A 25,394-nucleotide genomic window follows, 5' to 3' on the forward strand; every position below is an offset into this window, starting at 1 on the left:
ACACACACACACACACACACACACAACACCCTTACCTTCTTAATTTATGGCTTTACAATAGACTAAGTTCGCTGTTTCCACTCAATGATGTGATTTTCCGTAATTGAAGAAATAAAGTAATTCATTTCGCGTCATGGAATACTATCTTAACTCCTGTAATGAAGGTATTAATAAAGTAGAACTCTGGGTCGTTGTACTTACCGACCGACTGCACTGAGCGTGGAAATCTCGCTGTTTTCCGAGAACTTGAGAACCATGATTCTTGTCTGACCAGAGTGTGCAGCTAATCAGCAGGACAAACACAAGAACTGCAATGTTTAACTTGACTTGTTTCATATTGCTAAGCGTTATTTGATAAGTAAGTTTGCGAGTTTACATTTCAAGCGCATTCCTTTTTTATGTTAACTGTCTTCTCTGTTGCTCTCGTGTCTCAGTGAGTCATAATGCAGATCACTGTGAAATTTTGAGTTCATTAATTAATTTATTCATTCATTCATTCAATCGTTCGTTCGTTCGTTAGTTCGTTTGTTCGTTCGTTCGTTCAGTGTTCTGTCCAAGGGCAGGTATTTCACCGCAAACCCAACATTCTCAATCATTCCTATTTTCTGCCTTCCTCCTTGTACAGGGACATCATTTTATTTTTACTAACATTTTTAATATTAACCTGTCTATACCTTTAGAGAACCGGAAACACAGTTTGCTATCCCCTTCCACGACTGTAGTTCGATGATACACAAACAAATCACTCTACTAGGTATAGGAAGGAAGAAAAGTAGTTCATCCATTTACGTAAACTAGGAAATATCGCAATTTTGAGTTTCATAATTTTCATTAGGTTTTTATTTAATCAAAGTACAGTACTGTATTAAGAATAAGTGTTTTTACTTACGAACTGAGTTATCCATGCGGACGTATTCATTATGCAGTGTATATTATACTGTCTTCAGCATATTAGCGTACAATATAGAGAAAGAAGTTAAATTGAAAAATAATCATAATATGAATATTTAAACACAAGTTTGAAAATGGTGGCCGTTCATTTCGATACAGGCTTCAGTTCTTTTGTGCATATTATCGCACTATAGACTACTGCATCTAATTCCAATTGCCAGTTTCGTCCTTCGTACTAGTAATTCACGTTGAAATAATTCTGTACCTACTCTACGTACTGTAAATTCAATCTTCACTTCTGCCGGACTCGAAAATATAAAATTACTCAGACATGCTATCTACTGTCCGTCCAAGTGGTTATGCCGCAGGATTGTAGAAAGGGGGGAAATCACGTGACAGTTAATTACTTAACGGGGCCCTTTTATTTAAGTTAAATTAAACAGCTGTATAATATTACGTAAACGTCCAATTCCAAACAGAAATTAATGCTTTCAGAAAAGAGCTAAGACAGCCCAGCTATTACAGAGGGGCGAGCAGAAGCAGGTGGGAGAAATCGGGATGCGACGTAGGCAAACGGACAGTACCTGTGCGAAAATATGATTCAATATTGAAAGCTCTTTCGTCACTGGAAAACGTGAACATATTTCTGGAACGTACTATACTCAGTAACTCAGTACTGCTTACTATCTGCGGTCTTGGTTCTGTGTGGAGTTGGAACTTCATTAGTAGAAGGGGTGGGAGTGAAGTACATTCAAAAACTCAGGTACAATAAAAATTGAAGTAAAAGTAAAATGATGTCCCTGTATATATGTAATATGTATCATTGTTGTAATAATATGTAGTGTATCTCATTAACATTTTATTGGCTTTATTCAAATTCAGTTTTAACAGAAGATTGCTATCATTCTTTTCAAAATTTATAATATAGGCCTATTATTTACAATTCTTCAAACACTGACAATTTCTCTTTTCTGGAATTGAGGATCTTTGTGGTCTACCATTGTTATTGGTCTCACGTTTTTACAATAAAAATATATACAGTGATATAATTCAGTAGGTTTATACTGTGTACTATGCTCCGTAACCAAGGAACACATCGATCATTGAAAATGGACAGGCCGAATATAGACGGAAGCAGCTTCTTGCAGATAAGCCCCGTCGATAGGCAGCATCGTAAATGTGGTGGTCTATTGGCTCGTAGGGGTCCACTTTCTCTTGAGGTAACCTGGAAGTCAACATTCATATTTTATTCAATGTAAACTTAAATATAAACGTAGTTCAGATGGCTAGAGTGTTAGCAATCTGGCTACACATCAACCTGGACTCGATTTCTGATATGAGTTTGGAGAATCATATCTCTTTCATTTTAGCTAGTCTGTGTTTCTTGTTTATCTTGAATTTATTTTGTGTTGTCCTAGTAGCTGTAACACGCAATGCTTGTCATACAACAAAGATTATGACAGCATTAAGGCCCAATTGTATAAAACTCCCTGACTAAAGATCAACTTTGATCGAAATCGAAAAGTGAACCGAGTTCAGACACTTCTTCTATTGTATAAAACTTTTCTGCGATCAAATTACCTTTGTTCAAAAGCAATCTAAGTTCACGTGAAAAGGATTTGGCAACATCGCATAAACAGGTGAAATACGTGATGCGCGGACCATGTTATACAGGTTTGTTCAGTGTTGCCAATCTAGCGACTTTAACTCTTTTTCAACAACAATTTCTTTTAACATTTATATTGCTTAAATAGGGATTTAGTGACCTTTTTAGCACCCCATAGTGACAAAATGTAATCTTTCTTTGTTGATAATGAGAAATCTAGCGACTTTACAACTACTTTTTGGCGACTTTCCGTACACACTGTTGGAGACACTGGCTTTTTTTTTGTGCAATGTAAATAATGGCGGACAATAAGAAGAAGGTTGACTGTTCTCCAAGTTGTTATCATGTTATGGTATTTGATATTCCTAAACATAATAAAGCTTTATAAAACGACAATTTTCGTTTAGTAATACAGTTAATTGAACATTTATGAATGTACCTATCATATCCATTAATAATTAATGGTTGTTATAAACATAATATAATTATAGGTTATGTTATTTGATACTGCTGAACTCGATAGAGCCTTATAAAATATAAGATTGTTTGTGTATTAAGGCAAGAAATTGAAAGAAATATATATAAATGTACCTAACATATCTATTAATATTAATAATAATGGATATTTTATTTGCACAACCTGTCACTCGTATATTTCAAACAGAAAAGAAATAACTGAACTTGGATCATCTAACTTAATCGGAGAAATTTCTTCAGTCAAACTTGACTTTAGTTTGAGACAAATTAATCTCAGATTAGACTTTATACAACACAAAATTCCAAGTTCAGTTGAAACAAGGTTCAAATTAACCTCTGATCTAAGATTAAATGGTTTATACAATCGGGCCTAAGTTGGCTAAGAAGTTGAATGAGAAATATGAATGACTTACAAAATGTAATTGAGAATAATATTTCAATAACGTAATTTCGGAAAATCAATAATTGAAGACTGGAACAAAAAGGCTTTAAGTGCCAATACCTTTGATAATAATTTTTCCAAAAAGACTATGTCCCAGATTCATTCCACTAATAAAAAGATGATATGTCCCATTGTAATTTTATTTGGAACCTAGCTTCTCCACCGATATCTTAATAGTACATTATGCAACGAGCCTATAATGATTATTATAGGCAAGTTTCAAGGCTCGACCATATTTCTAACTTGAAATTATTCAGAAGTATTCATTTTATTTGTATCTGAATGAAGATCGGAAGTGACCTTGTGCATAGTTCGTATATCGTGAGATGTGCGCAGACGCGAAAGTATTGATTTTTTCCGAGGAACAATAATGTCATTGACCTTGGTGTAATGTAGAGAATAACATGAACTAATTTTGATATAACCTGGAAATTGATTTAGAATTGAAAAACGAGATGACAATTTGAATTTATTTGAATATTACTTACAATTAATGCTAATTATTATAGTAACAGAACATAACCTTCTGCGACAGTATTGGATTTCCAGACTCCGTGACGCTTCCCTCGTTGTCTTTCGATTGCATATCCGAGAATAATCGAAAACCTGAACTTTAATGAATAGGTGTACTTTAATGAGGTCCATTAAAGGACTGCTACCAGGTGTATAATTACTACATTTCGGCATGGTCGAGCATAAAATATATAATATTACTATAAAGAGAAGGCATATGAAGTGTTCGCGGGGAAAAACGATGAATGTCACAGTTTTCTTAAGGTTGATGTCATTATCTGATTCAATGGATCACTGCGAAATGTAATGTTGTTCTTATGAAAAACGGTAAAAAGGAGAATTATCACCATGAATACAGTAATTCCTTCCATTATTTTCTATAGAAACAGCACTACATGTTGCAGTTATAGACTCAATTAGATCATTATCTAATCCTTAACAGAAATGTGACATTCGCCGTTTTTTCCCGCGAACTCTTCATATGTTACTGTAGATAGTGATTCGTCCGTCGGACGGGGACGTTAAGCCTGGCGGCCTCCTTGGTGCTATTCGACAGGAGTAGGCTACGTGCCGGCACCGGGTTTCCCCTTCTCCCTTTCTCGTCATCAGCATCATCATCACCACTCATTCCATACACTACACTTACACATACACTCACCCTACTACATGACATAACTCTCCACAGATGCACATCAAGTACAGTGTGGCCCGCCGAAATGGTGTACAACTAGAAAATGGGTCACAGTCCTGCCATCTAACCACAATATGCGGAACCCGAATCACGTAAAGTGAAATAGGTAGGCATTGGATACATACATACATTACTACTCGCAGTTGGACAACAAAGCACTGTTTTCTAGTGTTTTGTTCTTTAGTAATGACAGTCTTCCCTGTAACATAGTCCTAGTAAGCTTATATTAAATTAATTTTCATCATTTTACTAGCTATTTTAAATATTAAATTAATTATAATTCATTGAATTAAATTAGCTCATAAATTAAGTTACTACTTTATCTTATAGATTTATCTAAATTTAAATAAATGTGTAGTGAAGATTATTGCTGGAGAACCTTTTAAGTGTAGTGTAAATATTTGTAATTTAAATTTATGTATTCTATTGATTAAGGCTGGTTGAGTGGAAGAGAAGGCCTTATGGCCTTAACTCTGCCAGCGAAAATAAAACATTATAATTATTATTATTATTATTATTATTATTATTATTATTATTATTATTATTATTATTATCATTATTATTACTATTATTATTATTATCATTATTATTACTATTATTATTATTATTATTATTATTATTATTATTATTATTATTATTATTATTATCATTATTATTACTATTATTATTATTATCATTATTATTACTATTATTATTATTATTATTATTATTATTATCATTATAGTGTAGTATATCTTTGAGTTTTAACTCACTGATCTAATTTTAATAATTATTTGTCCATATATTTCTTGCATTTGGTCTATTGATTCATGTAGACCATTCCATTATTTCAATTCTCATTGTACTAATTTTATAATTTTATAATTATTATTTGATCAAAGATTGATGTCGACCATTATATTGTTTGTATTTCATCTCATTGCCATTTTCTATCATTCATTCTCATCATCATTTGTTGTTTTGTTCTGTTTTGTATCGTGCAAAACTGTAATTGGCCTTGTGCTGTTGATTTTGCACGTTAATATTCTAAATAAATAAATAAAATGAATAAATTATTATCATTATCATTATTATTATTATTATTATTATTATTATCATTATTATTATTATCATTATTATTATTATTATCATTATTATTATTATCATTATTATTATTATTATTATTATTATTATTATCATTATCATTATTATCATTATTATTATTATTATTATCGTTATTATTATTATCATTATTATCATTATTATTATTATTATTATAATTATTATTATCATTATTATTATTATCATTATCAATATTATTATTATTATTATTAATATCATCATTATTATTATTATTATCATTATTAGTATTATTATTATCATAATTATTATTCTTATCATTATCATTATTATTATCATTATTATTATCATTATTATTATCATTATTATTTTTATTATTATCATCATTATTATTATCATTATTATTATTATTATTATTATTATTATTATTATTATTATTATTATTAGTCTTTTTTATGTCTAGTCTTCAATTTTAAAATACACTATAGAAATAGCTAAGCACCGGTACCTATCGTGATGAAGGGTAATTCAATTCGTTATGTGATCTTGTATTACAAATGGAAAGAGAAATGGAAGCTATTAAACCAGACATAATAAATTGAAAAGACAGCGAAAAAGCTTGCCAGAATGTTATTGATGTAGCTATCTGAGAGAGTAAAATACAGGGCTACTACAAAAGAATCTTTCGTTTTCAAACTGCTATATTCTCCATATTACTCACTCATTGTTGTACGAGTAATATTTTGGAAAATATAGCAGTTTGAAAACGAATGATTCTCTTGTAATAGCCCTGTATGTAATAAGGTACACGTACCAAATAACGCCACCTTAACACTTCAGTCACTTTTGCTCTGGAAATAAGTTATGTACAAACACGAAAATTATGAAATTGAAACTGTAATCTTATCTTTACAAAATAGCACAATGAAAATGGATATATTATATACCGAACAAGAATTCGAACTCAAATAGGAACACTTTGTAAACTGGCGTTATTAGGAACAGGTTGTCCAATTAACGCCACCTATTTTCTAGTAACCTATACACTTATAATTGTTAATGAATTATTTTTCCTAAGCAACACAAATTGAACTAAGCGACTAAATTTGAGTTTCTGTTAATAAAAGATACAAAATCACTCAATACTAATGAAAGATTCCTGATCTGAAACTGAAACACCTGATGGATTAGGAAAATATGTTTCCAGTGACTCCTTACTTTAAAAAAAAAGAGACAATGTGACACAGTAGAAAGTTATTAAACACAAAAGCATTTACCTTAGTTTAATATCAATGTTTTCCAATAAGTAAAACAAAAAAAAATTAAGTTACGTAAAATAAAAAAATTAAGAGCTCGATAAGCAATTGAACCAATACCATCATTGCACATTATGAACATTTGTAAGTTGAAAGCTTAGTGATTTTCCTGATGTTTTCACACTGATGCTCTACTGTCAGCCTTAGTACTAACATAACCTAAAATTTTGTCTGTAGACGTTTAACGCCACATGGCGTTAAAGCGGTACTAAGTACTTGATAACATGACATGCCTGTTCCTCTAACATTTTCAAATTTTATAGACAGCAAATACTTTCTATACGTAGAAGAATGTTTGAGGATCACGAAAATATATAGTTTAATATAGTTATTATTTGCTCAACACACAAAATAAAATATTGCCTCTTACCTTGATATAAGAACAGCCATTCACTATCAACACACAACAGGAAAATGATGGAATATAATGTCACTCGTAAATGTCAGTGGACAGCTAGTAACTCATTTCATCACTAGATTGCAAGCAAATGCAGGCTACAGTAGTGCACTACCGAAAACTTGTGTCGTTAACAAATTTTAATAGGGTGGCGTTAAAGGTATACATGGCGTTATTTGGCTCAGGGACCTTAGAGAAAAAAGGAAGAAAACTACTGAAAACTGTCGACGACTCGCAGCTCCTTTTCGCGTGTTTTCATCTGCTTATTCGTGTATCTGCATGTACGGGCGCTGAACAATGGGAATAGTACGCAAGTACAAAATATACTGTCACGTGGATTTAACAACGAACCAAATATTTATTTATAGCCAATTTATGGGTAACAGAAGATTATTCGCATAATAAGTAAAACGCATCTACATTCTATATCAGAGGTCTCAAAAAGCGTATCGTCATTCGTGCTCTCGATGCTGCCCGCCGAACACAGTGTGCTGTAAGGCTAGAGAAGGGGAAGAGACTCGTACCTCAACAGATGGGAGCCATCAGTGGGGGATCGCGGGAACAGTCTGCTTATGTTTACAAATAATAACATCAAAAGAATAAGAAATATCATACATTTGTATATTATTTTGACATACTATGAAGCTGCAAATTCAACCTCTTCTGTTCTATGGTGCCTTTAGTGCTGAAAAAGATCTTCTCCAGTTATATTTTGTAATTACATCTAGAAGACATTCAGACACAGTAAAATGTTCATTAACTCCTCGGATGAAAATGGCTAGGTGAGCTTTGTCATTCATATCTGTGCTTTCGTCCAGTGCAACTGAGTAAGCTACAAACTGGTTAATTTTGGTTTCGACTTCAGATTCAATTACGTTTACAATCTTGAAATTCCTTCTCTGAACTGTAATTGGAAACAATTTAATTTTCTTAAACTTTGAGTTTGTTCTGGACACAGTATTTTAGTAACGTCCTGTATGCACGATTTTACAAATGATGCTTCTGTAAAGGGCTTCATTGATTTTCTAATATTCCAAGCTAGAACATAGCTAGCAAGAAGCTTTTTCTGTTTAAGACTGAGGACACGTGTGTGATTTGTGTTTGTATTTTCTTGTTTTATATTTATCAAAATATTTGTAGGCCTACGCATTTCACCTAAAATTAAACGAAAAACTATAAGTATGTCATGCAGAACTGAGTGTAAACGTATTGTAATATACTGATTATTATGTATAACCAACAGTCATACAGTTAGCCCCAAAATAAATTATTTTCACATGTCCAACATGCCTGTAATTGTATGATATTCTTTGTGAAGAGTCGAGTATTGTCGTCGCATGTTGAATTTTAAAACACGCTTAAGAATTTTCGAAAAAATTAAGCGTTTCACATTCTCCCCACTAACTCAAAAATATGTCTCTTCCAATTCATCCTTGAATGTACTACATCCATGATTAGAAGACAGTGTGAAACGGTGGAACACTCCGAACAACACAATGATAATGGCAGTCCGCCACTGCTCTTCGTTTGCGCATAAACATTGAGTACAGTACAGGTGGGGATGGGTGAGGCGGAGCGCGCTCATTACGTACTGGCTTCGGTTCCGTTCAGGGGCTTACTCGCGAGTAGGCTTGTGGAGACGTCTGTTCTAGATCTTTTCTGTTTCATTGCTTATGTTCTTCATCCAAAAAGTAAAAAACCAAGGCTCATTATTTTTTTCTTGTTTACAGAGTTTGAATATTTAAATTGCACATTTACGAGAATAGATTATATTTTATCAGTGTGAAAACGAGTTTCGAAGAAAATAATATAACAAGTTATTAAAAGGATTGAAATTTGTATATTCACAGTTCAAAATGAGTTAATATTGAAATAAAAAATATATATTTCGACCGTGATGTTTCAACTTCCGTACATTTAGAAATGTTTGCAGGTTTTTGTCTCCATTTATTGCAATCAAGGAAGACCCTTTCAGGACGGGGAAAAGGTGTTGAGATGTATAGCGAAGTAACAGCCGCCAACAGTTGGATTGCAAACAAGAAAGGACTTTCGACTAGTGAATGGATATCTAGCCTGAAAATGACAGCAAATTTAGCAGCTGTTCGTTCCGTTCCCGGCAGATCTCTCGACGGAACCCGGTGCAGACATGGCTACCCGGAGATTGAAACTTTAGCACAGGTCTTGGGATTCTGTGAACAGGGATTGCTCTTGAGGAACTCTAGACATCATCTTATAAGATCCAAAATTGCTGCCGCATTAAGAAATAAAGGCTGGATAGTAGAAGAAGAAATCTCCTGTCTAGCTGAAAATGGGTCAACGAGACGAGGAGATATTTTAGCGTACAATGCTGACACTAAACAGGGCATCATTGTGGACCCCACGATACGTTTCGAAGTAGGATGTCATCAGTCAGCCGAGGTCCACCTTGAGAAGAAGTCGATCTATGAGCCTACAGTCAACTATTTCAAGCTGAAATATGCCTTAATTCACGTTGAGGTATTCGGCTTGCTCATAGGCGCTCGAAGGACTATACCAGCTTTTTTCAAAGAATTTCGACGGCAGTTTGCTCTGCCAACATCTCTGAGGGGTGACATTGTGATAATTGTGTTAAAAAAATCCTGCCAAATCCTAATTAATCACATGGTGTCACATTAATAGCAATTGTAATTTTTCACGCCCTTTTCTTTGTTTCCCTTCTTTAACATTTAATATCTATGTTTACATATGTATAATAATTTTTTTGAGGATATACTGAGTCCGTAAGGGCTACCCTCATTGGGGGGCAGTTCAATATTATTATTATTATTATTATTATTATTATTATTATTATTATTATTATTATTATTCTGCCAGACTGTAGATATTAATTATGAATACTTATTTTATGCGTGAACATGTCATTGGGCTCAGCACACGTATGTACACATCTATAAATAAATTAATCAAAGAATGAATGAATGACCGAAATGAAGAAATAATAGTACATTATGCAACGAGCCTATAATGGTAGTAATTAAGACGCGAGTATGTTTGTTTATGAAACGAGAGCATGCGAGTTTCATAATTTTTATACGAGCGTCTTAATTACCATTATAGGCAAGTTTCACACGACTTTTTTATGCTCGACCATATTTCTAACTTGAAATTATTCATAAGTATTCATGTTATGGTTATGTAAGTGAGAAACGGAACTGACCTGAATTGCGAGATGTACGCAGACGCGAAGGTATTGATTTTTTTTTCCGAAACACGAATGTCATTGACCTTGATATAATCTAGAGAATAACATGAAGATTAGTCTTGATATAACCTGGAAATTGATTTAGAATTGAAAAACGAGATGACAAATTGAATTTATTTGAATATTATTTACAATTAACGCTAATTATTATAGTAACAGAACATAACCTTCTGCGACAGTATTGGATTTCCAGCCTCCGTGACTTTCGCTAATTGTCTTTCGATTGCATATCCGAGAATAATCGATACTTGCGGTTTTAAACTGGTACAATCAGTACAATGGAGATTTCTCATTGGCTGAACAACTGAATTACAATGAATAGGTGTACTTTAATGATGTGCATTAAAGGGCTACTACCAGGTGTATAATTACTACATTTCGGCATGGTCGAACATAAACAAATTAACGAAAGAATGAACGAATGAATAAATGAGTATATAAATAATTAAATAAATAAATTAATATATAAATGGTGGAAATTACAATAATACAATAAATCATAGTAAAACAAAATTATTTACACAAACTATCTGCTTCTTGCTTTTTTTTTCGGCATGTTAACTACCTTACTGAACATCAGACCTGAACTGTGAAATTATCTGGGGTTGAGTACCACTGATATGATACCTCAGACGTAACTAAACTGTTGCGGTTTGCTTGGTGATTATAGCTGATCAAACGCATGAATCTACTCATGACATAAAGAAATCGGGATACAGTGGCAGAGGAAAGAGGAGGGTCGCGATGTTTTACAGCCAGTGCCAGCGTTTCTGGCGCGTGTCCTTCAGTAAAAAGCCAGTCAGTGAGAACTTCTTGCCAGTGCAGCTGAGAACGGTACCACCTAACACTGACTGCGTCAAAGGCAAGACATCGCGTTTCTGGGGTGTGTCCTTGAGTACGCTGTCCACTCAGTGGCATGTTGCCACTTCTGCTGAAAGTGCTACCACATCCTAAACAGATGTGACGTCAACAATCTACCAATCAGGGGTAGTTGTTACCTTTCACGCTCACAGACTCTGGCAAAGATATGATACTCGCTCTCAATGTTCCCATTACTTATTTCACAAGCCAAAAACGGTGGCTTTGGTTATACTTACGTGAACAGCACCCTCAGGATCTCCTCCATGAGACTTCCCTTCGGCTTGAGTCGTTGGGCGGCCTCGCACAGCGCCCTCTTGATGCAGCTGCGACCGTTAACACCTCCCCTGAAGTACACAGGCGTAAATAATAATGTTAGATAATAAATAAATAAATAAATAAATAAATAATAAATTTAGCCTACTGCATCCCGTAAGGGCAAGGGCCTCCTGATTGGCAGGGCTTGGCTCAGTAGACTTCACTCGTTAGGTGAGCCGATCCTAAGGAGTGTTCTATGTACACAAACACTATATGCACTTGTAAGATTCGCACCCCACTACACACTGAGGACGGTGGCTTCTAGATTTCTCCACAGCTGTCTGTCTCTTGTACTGCTCGTCCAATGTGGTCCTGCCTTCTTCTTGAAGAAATCGGCCCATCTAGTCGTCTAGCGTCCCACTCTTCTTCTGCCGATCCTGGGATCCCACAATGTCAGTCTGTGCGTCCATCGTCTGTGGTCCATCCTTACCGCGTGCCCTCCCCATTTCCACTTCAGGCTTTCTGCGGTGTTTAGGACGTCTTTCATGCCGGTACGGTTGCGTAGCTTCTCGTTCCTTACTTTGTTCCCCAGAGAAAGTTGAAGGATTTTTCTTTCCTTACTGCGTTGGCAGGTTTGAAGCATACGCCTCTGTTTTGATGTTAGGGACCAGGTTTGGCATCCATACAGTAGTACAGGTAATACACATTTTTCCAGGGTCTCAACCTTTAAGCTTAGCTTCTGGAATTTGTCTATAAGTATGAACTTTAGAGACCAGAACTTCTTCCATACCATGCTGATTCGTCTCTTTATTTCTTTCTCTGAATTGCTGGAGAAGGACAGGTTCTGGCCCAGGTAGGTATAATCTTCCACATATTCTAGTGGCTGGCCATTTAAGTGGATCCGGTCTTCAGACGTGTTGGTCATTAGTTTCGTCTTTTCTGGGTTCATGGATAAGCCTGCCTCTTTGCTTATCCTGTCCAATTCTTCAAGCATCTGTTTCAGATCTGCTGCTGATTGCGCTACCAATATTATATCGTCTGCGAACCAGAGGTGGGTCATTCTCAGTCCATCTATGGTGATCCCGTATTTACTTTCCCAATTCAGTTTCCTGAATTGGTTTTCAAGCAAGCATGTGAAGAGCTTCGGAGAGAGCGGGTCTCCCTGTTTCACTCCTCTGCCTAGTTCAAAGTTTTCGCCCTCTGTCTCCGTCATTATTCTTGCTTTATACCCCTCGTATAGCTTTGCTAGGAGCCTGATGTATATGCTTGGAATCCCCTGGTTTGCGAGAGCTTGCGAGATATATTTGTGTTCTACAGAATCAAAAGCCTTGCTGTAGTCTACAAACGCTATGAATACTTTAAGATGCCATTGAACAAATAATACTTTATTATTCATAGGCTATATCGGCATAACAGTATATCTATCAGTCCATGATTTTTATTCAATGTGTTCCAGGAATCCATAACCGCCAAAATGTGTCAGATTTATAGTGGGCAACACAATACAAAACAACAGACGTTTTCCTAGTGTGTGATGTTCATTTTCAACTCATCGTTGTTGCTATATTACCGTATGATGGACAAAGAGAAATTCACATCTTGCAAAGAATATCACGTGGTTTATTACTAGTCATTAACCCTTAAATTGGCAAAACTTATTTTCTCACACTAGTTTATTAAACCGTGTCGGACCGTAAAGAAAACTACTATCGCAATGTCCATATTTTATATTTTGTACAATATTATAGTAGGATTGTGAAATATTAATTTTCCTACCAATTTTTTTTATTGTTTTATTAAAATTATAGCATATAGCCTATTAACCTATTATATGCTATAGGATAATTTTCGAATTTAAGAGTTAATTCATTCATTCATAGTGTTCTGCCCGAGAGCAGGTTTTTCACTGCAAACCCAGCTTTCTCCAGTCTTTCGTATTTTCTGCCTTCCTCTTAGTCTCCTCATATGATCCATATATTTTTATGTTGTATAATCTGATATCTTCTTCTGCCACGAACTCTTCTTCCGTTCATCATTCCTTCCAGTGCATCCTTCAGTAGGCAGTTTCTTCTCAGCCAGTGACCCAGCCAATTCCTTTTCCTCTTTCTGATCAGTTTCAGCATCATTCTTTCTTCATCCACTATTTCCAACACAGCTTCATTTCTTATTCTGTCTGTCCACTTCACACGCTCAATTCTTCTCCATATTTACATTTCAAATGCTTCTAGTTGCTTCTCTTCACTTCGTCGTAATGTCCTTGTTTCTGCCACGTGCAATGCCACACTCCATACAAAGTACTTCACTAGCCTTCTTCTCAGATGCTCCTTTTTCCATTAAATATAGTGATCCACGCAAAGTATGAAAGTTAAAAAAATTAATGTTATTACCGTTGTTAATTTACTGTACAATTTCATCGCTAGTGGATGTATAATATTTCCTTAACTGTCAAGGATAAGATACCGATGAAACAAGTTAAAAAGTAAGTTATTTGTTTTTGTGCGAAAAATCAGAATCTGTAGTAACGCCTTCTACATTACAATATTTGGCAGAATTTACTTTGTCTTTTCTAGATTTACAATGCTGTTTTTTTCATGTTCAGTTCTGGTAGAAATAAACCTACCTGATGAAAAACTTTGTGTTCTATTAGAAAAAAATAAAACTGACGTTAAAATGAACTTAATCACTTCCACTAAATAAAAAATACCAAATACTATTGTTTTCCTTCTTCTATAGAGGTTGCAAATTATAAATATTCAAACATGCTCCATTTACATCAGTTGAAGTTAAATGATGATGTCTGTTATGAAAACTGTTCTATCCGATAGAAGGCAATATTTTCCATAAGAGAAGCTGAATATAACCGAGTAGTAATGTGCAACGAATAGCAAAGTGTTCTGCAAGAATATCGAAGAAATTAATTGCTAAAATATTTTTCTCTATATCAAAGTTAATTTTTTTCTTCAAGTTTTAATTTCCTTCTTTGTCTATTCTAGACTTACAATGCAGTTTTTCATGTTTTAATTACCTTTTTCGCCTGCATATTTTGTGTGTTATAATGACTATTACACTCTTACTACGTCATACTACTTTTGACCAATAAAACTGTACGAAAGGACGTATTTCAACCAATCATGGCTGCTTATCGCACCAATTTTATCGCGTCCCTAGCATTTGTTTCTTTGTTTGCCAACATTTGAAACTGCGCTGGTCTGGACGTCAAAAAAAAAATATATATATATATATATATATATATAAAATTACAAACCACTCCAGTCGATGCACAGCAGTTTCAAATATGACTCGCATTGGCATTCAAGAACAAGAATTAATAAAAATCACTGATCATACCTATGCATCTTCTGAAATCCGATTTACAAATAAATGAAGAGCACCATTCGGAAATCCTGAATAAGTTGAATACACCATGTAGACCTAAATCAACGAGTTCCACTTCTATTACGCACACGTCCAATATAACATCAATTGAACCACCAACCACATTCAAATTTGAAAATTGTACATTCAATAATTATTCCTTTTAAAATTATTCATGTTTATTTTTATGTCATCGTCGTTAATTAAAACTTTTCTAACACTTGTGTACAGTATATTAGTTAGGTTATGTTAAAGCTTCTGCTATATGATATTATGGATAGTCACGTATCAGATATTGTTTAATATTAAGATTCATTGAAAATCATCTGTCAAGTGACGTTGATTACTGGGATTCGGATAATTGAAGTGGAATGCAACTGTTTTAATAATAAAAATGAAACTGAATCAACAAAGCCTTCTTGACTAGTAACATTGTCATCGTGTATAAGTATAGATCGAGAACTTCTCGACGAGAAGGCATTGCTCACTACTGCCATCTAGCATGCATCTAGCGTAATATTTGTAATGTTGAGATGGTACAATAATACATTTGAAGACAGTTGTATTTTCGTAAGTCAATTAATATTTTATTTTATTGGAGTACTTTGTTACTTCTAATCTTCATATACTTTCTTCTAATCGTGTAATAGTCAATTAAATCCCACTCGAGTTTTGATTTTCTCTAGATAAATCAAAACGTCTAGTGAGATTACTGTTGACAAAATATTCGGGCTCTTGTACCGCCATCGCGCATGACGCTGTTGTATTCTTAGATTGTGCAAGACTTCCAACATTAGTAAAATCAAAGTCAAATAGGCTACTTACGAATCCATGGCTGTCTCCAAACTGCGATACAGTTCCCTCCGTTGTCTCCGCAAACTAAAAGGTGGAACTAGTCGGTTAGTTCCAGGGTTCCGGAATGTGTGATTCGGCAAGTCGTAAGATACCGCCCAGTTGACAGCATGCGTGTAGACGTCGACATCCCCCGCTATCAGCATCTTCCAGGTTACGCAGAAGGCTATCTGCAGAGGTTAAAACATTTGGAATAAATTTACTGGCCAATTGTAAATTTCCCTAAATTACCATCAAAACATAAATTCCCCTACACCTACTCTAAGCGCTCTAGTTACCAGTGGTAAATTTCCTTACTCGTATTAGGATATGACGTGAAGCTTGTTAAAGCATACGGTTCAAGCCTAGGGAACATATCACCAGGGAAAGGATTTCTATGTAGTTACATATTTACTAATAAAGCTAATACCAATTACATTTTGCATTATATTTATGTTTCACTATGTGTGGAGTTGAAAAATGCTGCTTTTATTTTCGATATTTCTCTATATTTCAGAGTATCTATACTAATAATAAATCTATAGCCAAAATGTTTCTGGTAATTTTCGATTTTCCAAAAATAATTGGTCCTAACATATATAATTAACCACCCTGAAACCGAAAATAGCTTTTTTGAAATTTTTGTTTGTACGTCTGTCTGTCTGTATGTTTGTTACCTTTTCACGCGATAATGGCTGAACCGATTTCGATGAAAATTGGAATATAAATTAAGTTCGTTGTAACTTAGATTATAGGCTATATGGCATTCAAAATACGTTATTTAAAAGGGGGTTTATAAGGGGACCTGAATTAAATAAATCGAAATATCTCGTTTATTATTGATTTTTGTGAAATATGTTACATAACAACAGTTTCTTTAAAAATGATTTCTGATAAGTTGTATTCTCTGAAAAATTTTGATAGGACTGATATTTAATGAGATAAATGAGTTTTAAAATTAAAATAACTGCCATCTAAGGCGGTGTATTGAATTAAAAAACAAATGACTTCGTCTATAAGGGGCCTTGGACACAACAATCGAAAGCTATGAAACATAGCCTACAGACAATGTTTCTGTATTTGTATGGTAATATCGGAAGCTAAATTAACCGATTTGTATAATTAATCATTATTTCATCATTGGAAAATGTAGTTTCTCTGGATGGACATAATGCTATAATGTTATTACAGTAACTTGTGAGTGAATTGAGGACAGGTAAGATTAAAATAGCTTCTTATGCACAGAAAACTTGATAGGTTATTCTGTATATTCATTTCCTGTATATCTTATAATAATGTTTATGAACATATTCATTTTTATCTCAGAGAATTAACGAACAACGAGAGTGTATTGATTTAGTATGCAGTAATAGTACGTTAGGTTAGCAATCCATCATTTTATAATTCAAATTTTAACTATGCTCAATTGAATCGTGTTAAAATGCATAAAATACATATGCAAGAAATGCAATGCAAGAAAATTGGGTAATGAGCGAAGCAGATTATGTTGCGCTGTTGTAAAAGTTGTTCCTCCTGAGATTCAAGAGTTCCCACAACAAATTAAAAATTTCTAATTCGAGTACATCCGTTATCAACACACTTTTTCATAATATAATATAATATAATATAATATAATATAATATAATATAATATAATATAATATAATATAATATAATATAATATAATATAATATAATATAATATAATAATAAATCTGTAGCCAAAATTGTTCTGTTAATTTTCGCTTTTCCAAAAATAATTGGTAATAACAATTAAGAAACATGTTAAAGGGATTTTCATTGCACCAAATGAGTGGTCTGTGGATCAAAAAGATCGCATTTTAATATTTTAAATACAATTTAAATTAAGTAACATATTAAACGATTTATCCCTCTATCAAACACGAATGTTCCCTGGTTCAAATGTCCTATTTTAATTATGTAATTACTTTATATTTATTTCTAACGGGTGCAGCGGAGCGCACGGGTACGGCTAGTTTACTAATAAAGCTAATACCAATTATATTTTGCATTATATTTATGTTTCACAATGTGTGAATTTGAAAAATGCTACTTTTATTTTCCTTATTTCATAATATACAGTAGTACATACTTTAATTAATTTCCATATGCTTTCCATATCTTATATAAAAACAGTCCATAGTTTACTAAGCTTAGCAATAAAATAAAATAAAATTCCATAAATTTTAAAAATACGTCTGAACAATAGAGTTTTACACATTTTCAGTAATTTCTTTAAAATCAGAGTTATTTGAAAATTAACAGCCTTCTCAACAATGGGAAAGCAAGTTCAGAGACTGTTTAATTTTAATTTTGAAGTTTGTAACAGAAAGCAGATATGCAGCTCCACAGTTAATATTATACATGCCAGTTACAATACACATTGGTTCAGTTCTGTTAATAATTGTATAATGGCAAAATTGCCACATTGAACCACTTTAAAATTAAGAAGTTACATTTCAGAATTTAAAGCTGATGGTATATCAACTGACAATAAAATATTATTTTGTAATTTGTATAAGTGTGCAATATAATAATAATAATAATAATAATAATAATAATAATAATAATAATAATAATAATAATAATCCCTTCTCCACAAAATACATGTTCAAAACTAATAAAAATAGTACAATGACTTTTATAAAAAATTACTTTTTACTAAAGTGGATAAAACGTTGTACGATATACTTATCGTAACTTGGTATTACAATACTCATAATTGTAATTTGAAACATTACGATAGTCATATCGTGAATGACTTATAATGAGGTTATGACGTTCCTTGTTACTCTGTACGTATGGTTTCAGTAAGGATGAACTGCCACTGCCTTCTAAATATTCCCCGTGCTAGCCATGAACAATTGGGAACCAGTAGACAATGGGAACCTTTTGCGTGTAGTAGCAGAATTCACCACCAGAGCGCACCAGGGGCTAACCCGGTCCCACATGGCGCGCTAATGTGCTTGTTCTTTATTGTTAAATGACGTTGCTGGACGTTTATTTCCGAACATAACTTTACGCTCCCTATTAATTTATGCAAAAGTGTGAATAATGGAGAAATACGATGAATGGAGTTTAACTCAATTGAAAAATGAATTACGCCGAAGGAAAGCGAGAATTCATGGCACGAAAGCAGATCTTGTACAGAGGTATGTTCCTAGACCTAAAGTTTTATATTATTACATTTACGTCATTACTAAATTGAGGATTGGATTGAATTTAAATTCAGTGAAAATATTTCTTATTTAAACTCTGATATGTAGGCCTAACATTTGGTAAAAAAATTCTTGTTTCAGACTGAAAGATTACGATGTAACCTTCAACCAACGTGACATCATTCCTAGTGAAGATGATAGGCCTACGTTCGAAATGGATTTGCCACATCCTTCTTTGTATCGGGATATTAATAGCGATACTGTACTCCCTGCCATATCGGACGTCTGCATTAAGGTTTATTTGCAGCTGTGTGAAAAACGAGACTGTGATATGGGGATGAAAATGTATAATGAAAAATATTTATTGTGTGTTCATTTGGCATCAGTGAATACGTTTTCTTTTGTAAAAAGCAGAGTTACATCCTCATATAAAAGTAATATACCGGTATATTGGAGTGTAGGCTTTCACGGCCGGCGTCAATAATAGAAAAGTTTTCCGGGCTATGAGGCCGTGGTCTGTTGGTCTCATAGCCCGGAAAACATTTCTACTAATATACCGGTAGTTTATAATGCTGATGTGAAAGTGAAAGACTCTTTAATTGACGAATGTGATACAATATAAACAAAGTAGACGCCATGCTGTCGGACCTGGACCGGGTTAGCCCCTGCTGCCATCTGTCGGGACACCGTGACAAAAAGGTTCCCATTGCGTTCACGTGTGATAAGATTATTTCGACAATATTGCAATGGTAGATAACCCTGCTTGATTGAAACTGTACGACTTCTTATACGGGATTTATCACTGATTCCACGAGACAATATAGTACTCAATATCACACTTAGGGACGATTGTATAAATCATTTAATCTTAGATCAGAGATTAAATTGATCCTCGTTCTAGCTGAGCTTGGAATTTTGTGTTGTATAAAGTCTAATCTGAGATTAATTGGTCTTAAACTAAAGTCAACTTTGACTGAAGAAATTTCTCCGATTAAGTTAGATGATCCAAGTTCAGTTATTTCTTTTCTGTTTGAAATATACGAGTGGCAGATTGTGCAAAAAGAATAACCATTATTATTAATATTAATACATATGGTGTATATATACATATATACATATATATATATGTTTTCAATTTCTTCCCTTAATACACAAACATTCTTAAATTGTATATAAGGCTTTATCGTGTTCAGCAATATCAAATAACATAACCTATAATTATATTATGTTTATAACCATTAACTATTAATGGATATGATGGGTACATTCATAAATTTTCAATTAACTGTATTACTAAACAAAAATTGTCGTTTTATATAGCTTTATTATGTTTAGCAGTATCAAGCACCATAATATAACAATTTGGAAAACAGTCAATCTTCTTCTTATTGTCTGCCATTATTTACAATGCCAAAACAAACCAGTGTCTCAAACATAGTGTACGGAAAGTCGCCAAAAAGAAGTTGGAAAGTCGCTAGATTCCTCATTATCAACAGAGAAAGATTAAATTTTGTCACTATGGAGTGTTAAAAAGGTCGCTAATTCACTATTTAAGCAATATAAAAGTTAAAAGAAATTGTCGTTGAAAAAGAGTTAAAGTCGCTAAATTGGCGGCACTGAACAAACCTGTACAACATGGTCCGCGCATCACATACTTCACCTGCTTATGCGATGTTGCCAAGTCCTTTTCACGTGAACTTAGATTGCATTTGAACCAAGGTAATTTGATCGCGGAAAAGTTTTATACAATAGAAGAAGTGTCTGAACTCGGTTCACTTTCCGATCTTCGATTAAAATTGATCTTTAGTCAGAGAGCTTTATACAGGGACATCACTTTATTTTTACCAACATTTTTAACATTAACCTGGCTATACTCGGAAACACTGTTGCCCCTTTCCATTACAGGAGTTTGATGTTACTAGTGCAATATGTAAACAAATCATTTTACTAGCTATAGGAGGAGAGAAAAGTAATGTATCCATTTATGTAGTAGGGAAATACGATATTACGATTTTCAGTTTGATCATCACTTTTACGGAATTTATCAAAATACAGTAGAGTAGTAGCATTTTTTTTCAAAAACTCAACTTTTCAGGCGGCTATGTTCGTTATGTAATGTCTACTTTATTTAGCATATTAATTATTTATGTTATCATACAATACAGAGAGTGCATTTAAATTGAGGGGGTCATAAGTAAAGGGCTGTAAGTGCACTTAAGTTACTTTTGAGAAAATGGGGTTTAAATATTTAAGCTTTCGTATAATCGGTGAAATTTTTATTTAAATTTTAATGTGTGATGCGATTAAAATATCCCTTTGCCACTAAAATATTAGATACTTTTGCTTACACTGGATGCACTTACCTCATGTTATTATAAATGTCACTAGCATTCCTTTGCTTCTAGCCACCTCAATTCAAAAAAAGCTAATCTGAATTTTTAAACAAGTTGCTGAAAATGGTTGCCGTTCATTACAATGCAGGCTTCAACTCTTTACGCATATTATTAAAAACATTTTGAAGCATATTCTCTGAAATTGAATTTATCGTTTCTTGAATATAATTTTTTTAGTACGATATTATTAACATAGGTTCTTTCTTCTATAGAAAACGCAACCATATTTATGAAACACACTATACACTGCAGTGTTTACTCCACTGCTTCAAGACTTCGAAAGCAACAGCGGCCGTAAGTTTGTGTGTCTGACGGGAGCAAGGACATTAGTGAAGGGGTGAGAGTGAAGTACATTCAGAAATGTAGGTACAATAAAAATGCAAGTAAAAATAAATGATGTCCCTGTACAATTGGGCCTTAATGTCACTAGGCATAAAGAATTCCACGTTACATTATGTCCGAAAAATTATGTAAGTTCATAATATAAATAGTCATAGTTACTAGTGGTACTTGAATGATTAAATTAATTACTTACTGAGAAACTGCTGCCCTCTGGATACACAACGTAACGTTTCCGTCGTGAAAGAGTCTTTGCACTATTTATGTAGTCGTGCTCAGGTTGGCACATTGTGTGGAAAACGAAGAGCGTGAGAGCTGTGAGGAAGAACAGGCGCCAATTTTCCATGATACTGTGAACAATTAAACACATGTGACACTTATAAAATTAACCCTTCATATCCTCAGATTTATATGATCGTATTAAAATGTTGCTTATTCTTGTTAGCGTCTCCATCTCTTCCTCAGGAATCCATGGTGTTAATCCTTTTTGAAGTTATGTTAATAATATCTAAGCTATACTGATATTAACCCTTAAGTAGGCGCACTAAGTTTTGTGACACTAGTAGTCGCGTGGGGTCCCACAGTACCCCATATTAATATTGTATTTTATTGAGTTATGTTAATGATATTTTGCAGTTTTATATAATTATAACTTTGTTTATATGAGGCGTCTAGAATCAAAACCCTCCAAGTCCATAAAACAAAATTTGTGGGAAAATGGAAAAAACTGTTTCCATATAAATAAACATTTTTGGGATATAAACAATGCTTTTATCAAGTATTTTATTATCATTAGATACGTTCAAACAAATTACAGGATTGCCCCTTCATTGAAACTAACAAATTTGTGAGGTTAAATTAGCACCTAACTGATTTTGAAACTGAAAAGTGTATTTGGAGGCTTTTGAAAGTAAGAGAATTAGTTCTAAGCATAAAAATGAGTCAAAAAGGAAAACATTTTAACTTAAACCTTGCAAATTATGTAGGCAATGAAACCCAGACTTGAAGTATGATTATGCACATGCTTTAAACATAACAGCAGTATAAATTTGAATATATGTTGCACTTTTTAAGTTCATACAAATTTTACTCAATATTGTCACATTTCTCTTCCTCCAGATTAACAGTTTCTTCTTCGTCTTCTTATTCTTCACGTTCAATTCTATTGTTTTTTCTTGTTACTACCTTTGCAACAACGGTGTCAGTTCTATAGTTAAACTCATCTTGCATTGTTTTCTGTTCTTTCAATGCAGATCGTCTTAAAATAAATCTTTTACAGGGACTGAACTTAAAATAGCAGGAGATCTTAAAATTATGTCTGGAACGGAATGGAACTTCTTTATGTCCAACAAACTTAAACTGTTGGTTTTCCATTTACTGCCAACAGCATTATTACAAGCTGGTATAGCAGGAGGGCACAAGAGGAGTACCGACAAAATTATGTAATTAATTATTAATTGGTAAGAACATTTTTTAACTCACTACTCACTCTATCCACCATTTCACTGAATATTATTAGAGTAGAAATTAAACTTAACAAGATTTAACAAGAGCTTAACCACACAAATAATAAATCAACATCGCACAGCTGAGGAATGCTGGGTAAAGCAGTCCCACAACCTGATTGGCAGAAAGGGACTTGGAGGTTTTTGAAACTAACAATGGCCGAAATTCAGTTGGATCTAGCGGATATTGAAACTAACCCTAACTTTTGTCTAGCATTTTCAGAGGAATCCAGCGGATATTGCAGAAAAATAATGCCAGCATCGGATTGCCCATGCGAAGATACATAGAAAAATAACTTTATCTCATTTTTTTTTCTTCGAAGGACTTGGCGGGTTTTGATTCTAGACGCCTCATATATTCAACAGTTTGTTTCAGATTTGGTGAAAAGAAACAACTACAATGTATTGTATAGTCACCTTGGTTTACTAATGCACAGTTTAATCGTTGTTACTTTTAATATTGCAGGCTCTCACGTAACAGAATATTACAACTACATAAACACATACAGGTATTATTTAATGCAAGTTTCTATATGGTACAATACGTATCAGTACTACTACATAGAAAAAAGTTTAGAGATATGTCCTACGGCTTGGTTTATAAACAGTACTTTTGGTCAATTTGAGTACAATTTTAGAACATTCTAGACAAATATAGACATTACTTTCAAAGCAATACAAACTTTACTATGGTCATAAGCCATTATTATGAACAAAAATATGTAAGAGGTTCATCCAGGAAGTAAGTTCCAATGACCGATAAAAAAACAACAATAAGAAAGAAATATTTATCGCACTATTTATTCATATTCACTGTATTTGGCAATAAAATTTCATAGCTAATAATGGATCAGATATCAATTTTAGTTAATTGCTGTATCCTGGAATTTTTTTACATGTGGGCCCAATTTTTTTTGTTTGAAAAACTAATTTGAAATTTCACTTATAGTAGCAATGATATTTGTACACACCAAAAAAAAATAATCATACTCTCCTTTAATTATAATATTACCCACAATATTTACCTAAAAACTACACTAATGAATGTTACAACTTATACGACGTGCAGTAATATATTGCTACCCTACCTTCGGTCAGAATTACGACGATCACAAGTGGTTTCTTTTCCGCAACTGTTTTCCACTTTGTATGTGTGAAGTTACAGATTCCGAACTAAATTACAGTTTCGTTCTTGAGCTGATAATTGAAAGCATTGGCGTTAATTAACAGAAGACAGAAGGAGCAGGTGGCACTGGGTAATGTAGTAGTTCATGGACCTCTGGAAAGATGTTTTTAAGTAACCTACAAGAGACTTTTACCCCTCCTATCTTTGTTTCTTTCTTTCATTTCTTTTTATTTTATTTTTTCCTTTTCTGTTTCCAATTAAGTTACAGTAATTTGAGATTGTCTTCCTTCCTTTTAGTTATAATTATTGTTTCCAGATCAGATGTTCACATAAGCTCAGTCCTAGATACCTCATATAATTGTCTTGTGGTAGTTATTCTTCATTTAACCTAACCTCAGCGCATTTTTCTCTACGTAGCGTAATTTAGAGGAGCTTAATTGGACAAGCTATTGCTATGGCCATTGCTGTAAATAGTCAGTATTACTTTGTAGATATTGCAAGGCTTGACGAGAACTCTCATACAAGGAAAGTATAGCAGTGCCATCAATAAAAGTTGCATTAGTGTACAGACGTGGACAAATTATTAGACTAAATTAATTATATGTGCAACGAAGCTGTATTTATCGGTAGAAATAATGAACAAAAATGTAATTTGCACAGATATAATGAACAGAAAATTCAGGGCTGTAGGTTACTAATATTTTGTGAACATTCCCTTATTTTTTATTAAGACGTTGATTTTGTCAGGGATGCTGGAAACCAAAGTTTGACACTTCCTTTGAATATCAGCATCATTTAGCCAGATATAAGACAGTGCTTAAATATTTCCATGTATGGTTGTAAGCCTCTTTTTGTTCAATTTCTTCTTCAGTGTAGATCACAGATTTTCAATTTCGTTC

At 33.5% G+C, this 25,394-nt stretch overlaps 2 protein-coding genes across 2 annotated transcripts in view; one reads left to right on the forward strand and one right to left on the reverse strand.

Moving 5' to 3' along the window:
• Positions 1 to 25,394, forward strand: part of LOC138707996 (uncharacterized) — a 135,967-nt gene that overhangs the window by 46,396 nt on the left and 64,177 nt on the right. The window lies entirely within an intron of this gene.
• LOC138709575 (uncharacterized) lies at positions 1,754 to 24,569 on the reverse strand. Its single transcript, XM_069840449.1, has 5 exons — positions 24,458 to 24,569; positions 22,061 to 22,214; positions 15,950 to 16,146; positions 11,731 to 11,838; positions 1,754 to 2,116 (listed from the first exon to the last, which is right to left on the reverse strand). Exons 2-5 carry the CDS (start codon positions 22,208 to 22,210, stop codon positions 1,963 to 1,965), a joined length of 609 nt encoding a protein of 202 aa, XP_069696550.1. The 5' UTR covers positions 22,211 to 22,214; positions 24,458 to 24,569; the 3' UTR covers positions 1,754 to 1,962.

Source organism: Periplaneta americana, chromosome 1, assembly GCF_040183065.1.
Source record: "Periplaneta americana isolate PAMFEO1 chromosome 1, P.americana_PAMFEO1_priV1, whole genome shotgun sequence".
Lineage (NCBI taxonomy): Eukaryota > Metazoa > Arthropoda > Insecta > Blattodea > Blattidae > Periplaneta > Periplaneta americana.

Coding starts and splice junctions, on each gene's coding strand:
- LOC138709575 (XM_069840449.1), bottom strand. CDS start 22,210: ATGGAAAATTGGCGCCTGTTCTTCCTCACAGCTCTCACGCTCTTCGTT. Junction 16,147..22,060: donor CAGAGGGCAGCAGTTTCTCA/GTAAGTAATTAA, acceptor TAACCTCTGCAG/ATAGCCTTCTGCGTAACCTG. Junction 11,839..15,949: donor TTGGAGACAGCCATGGATTC/GTAAGTAGCCTA, acceptor TGTGTACTTCAG/GGGAGGTGTTAACGGTCGCA.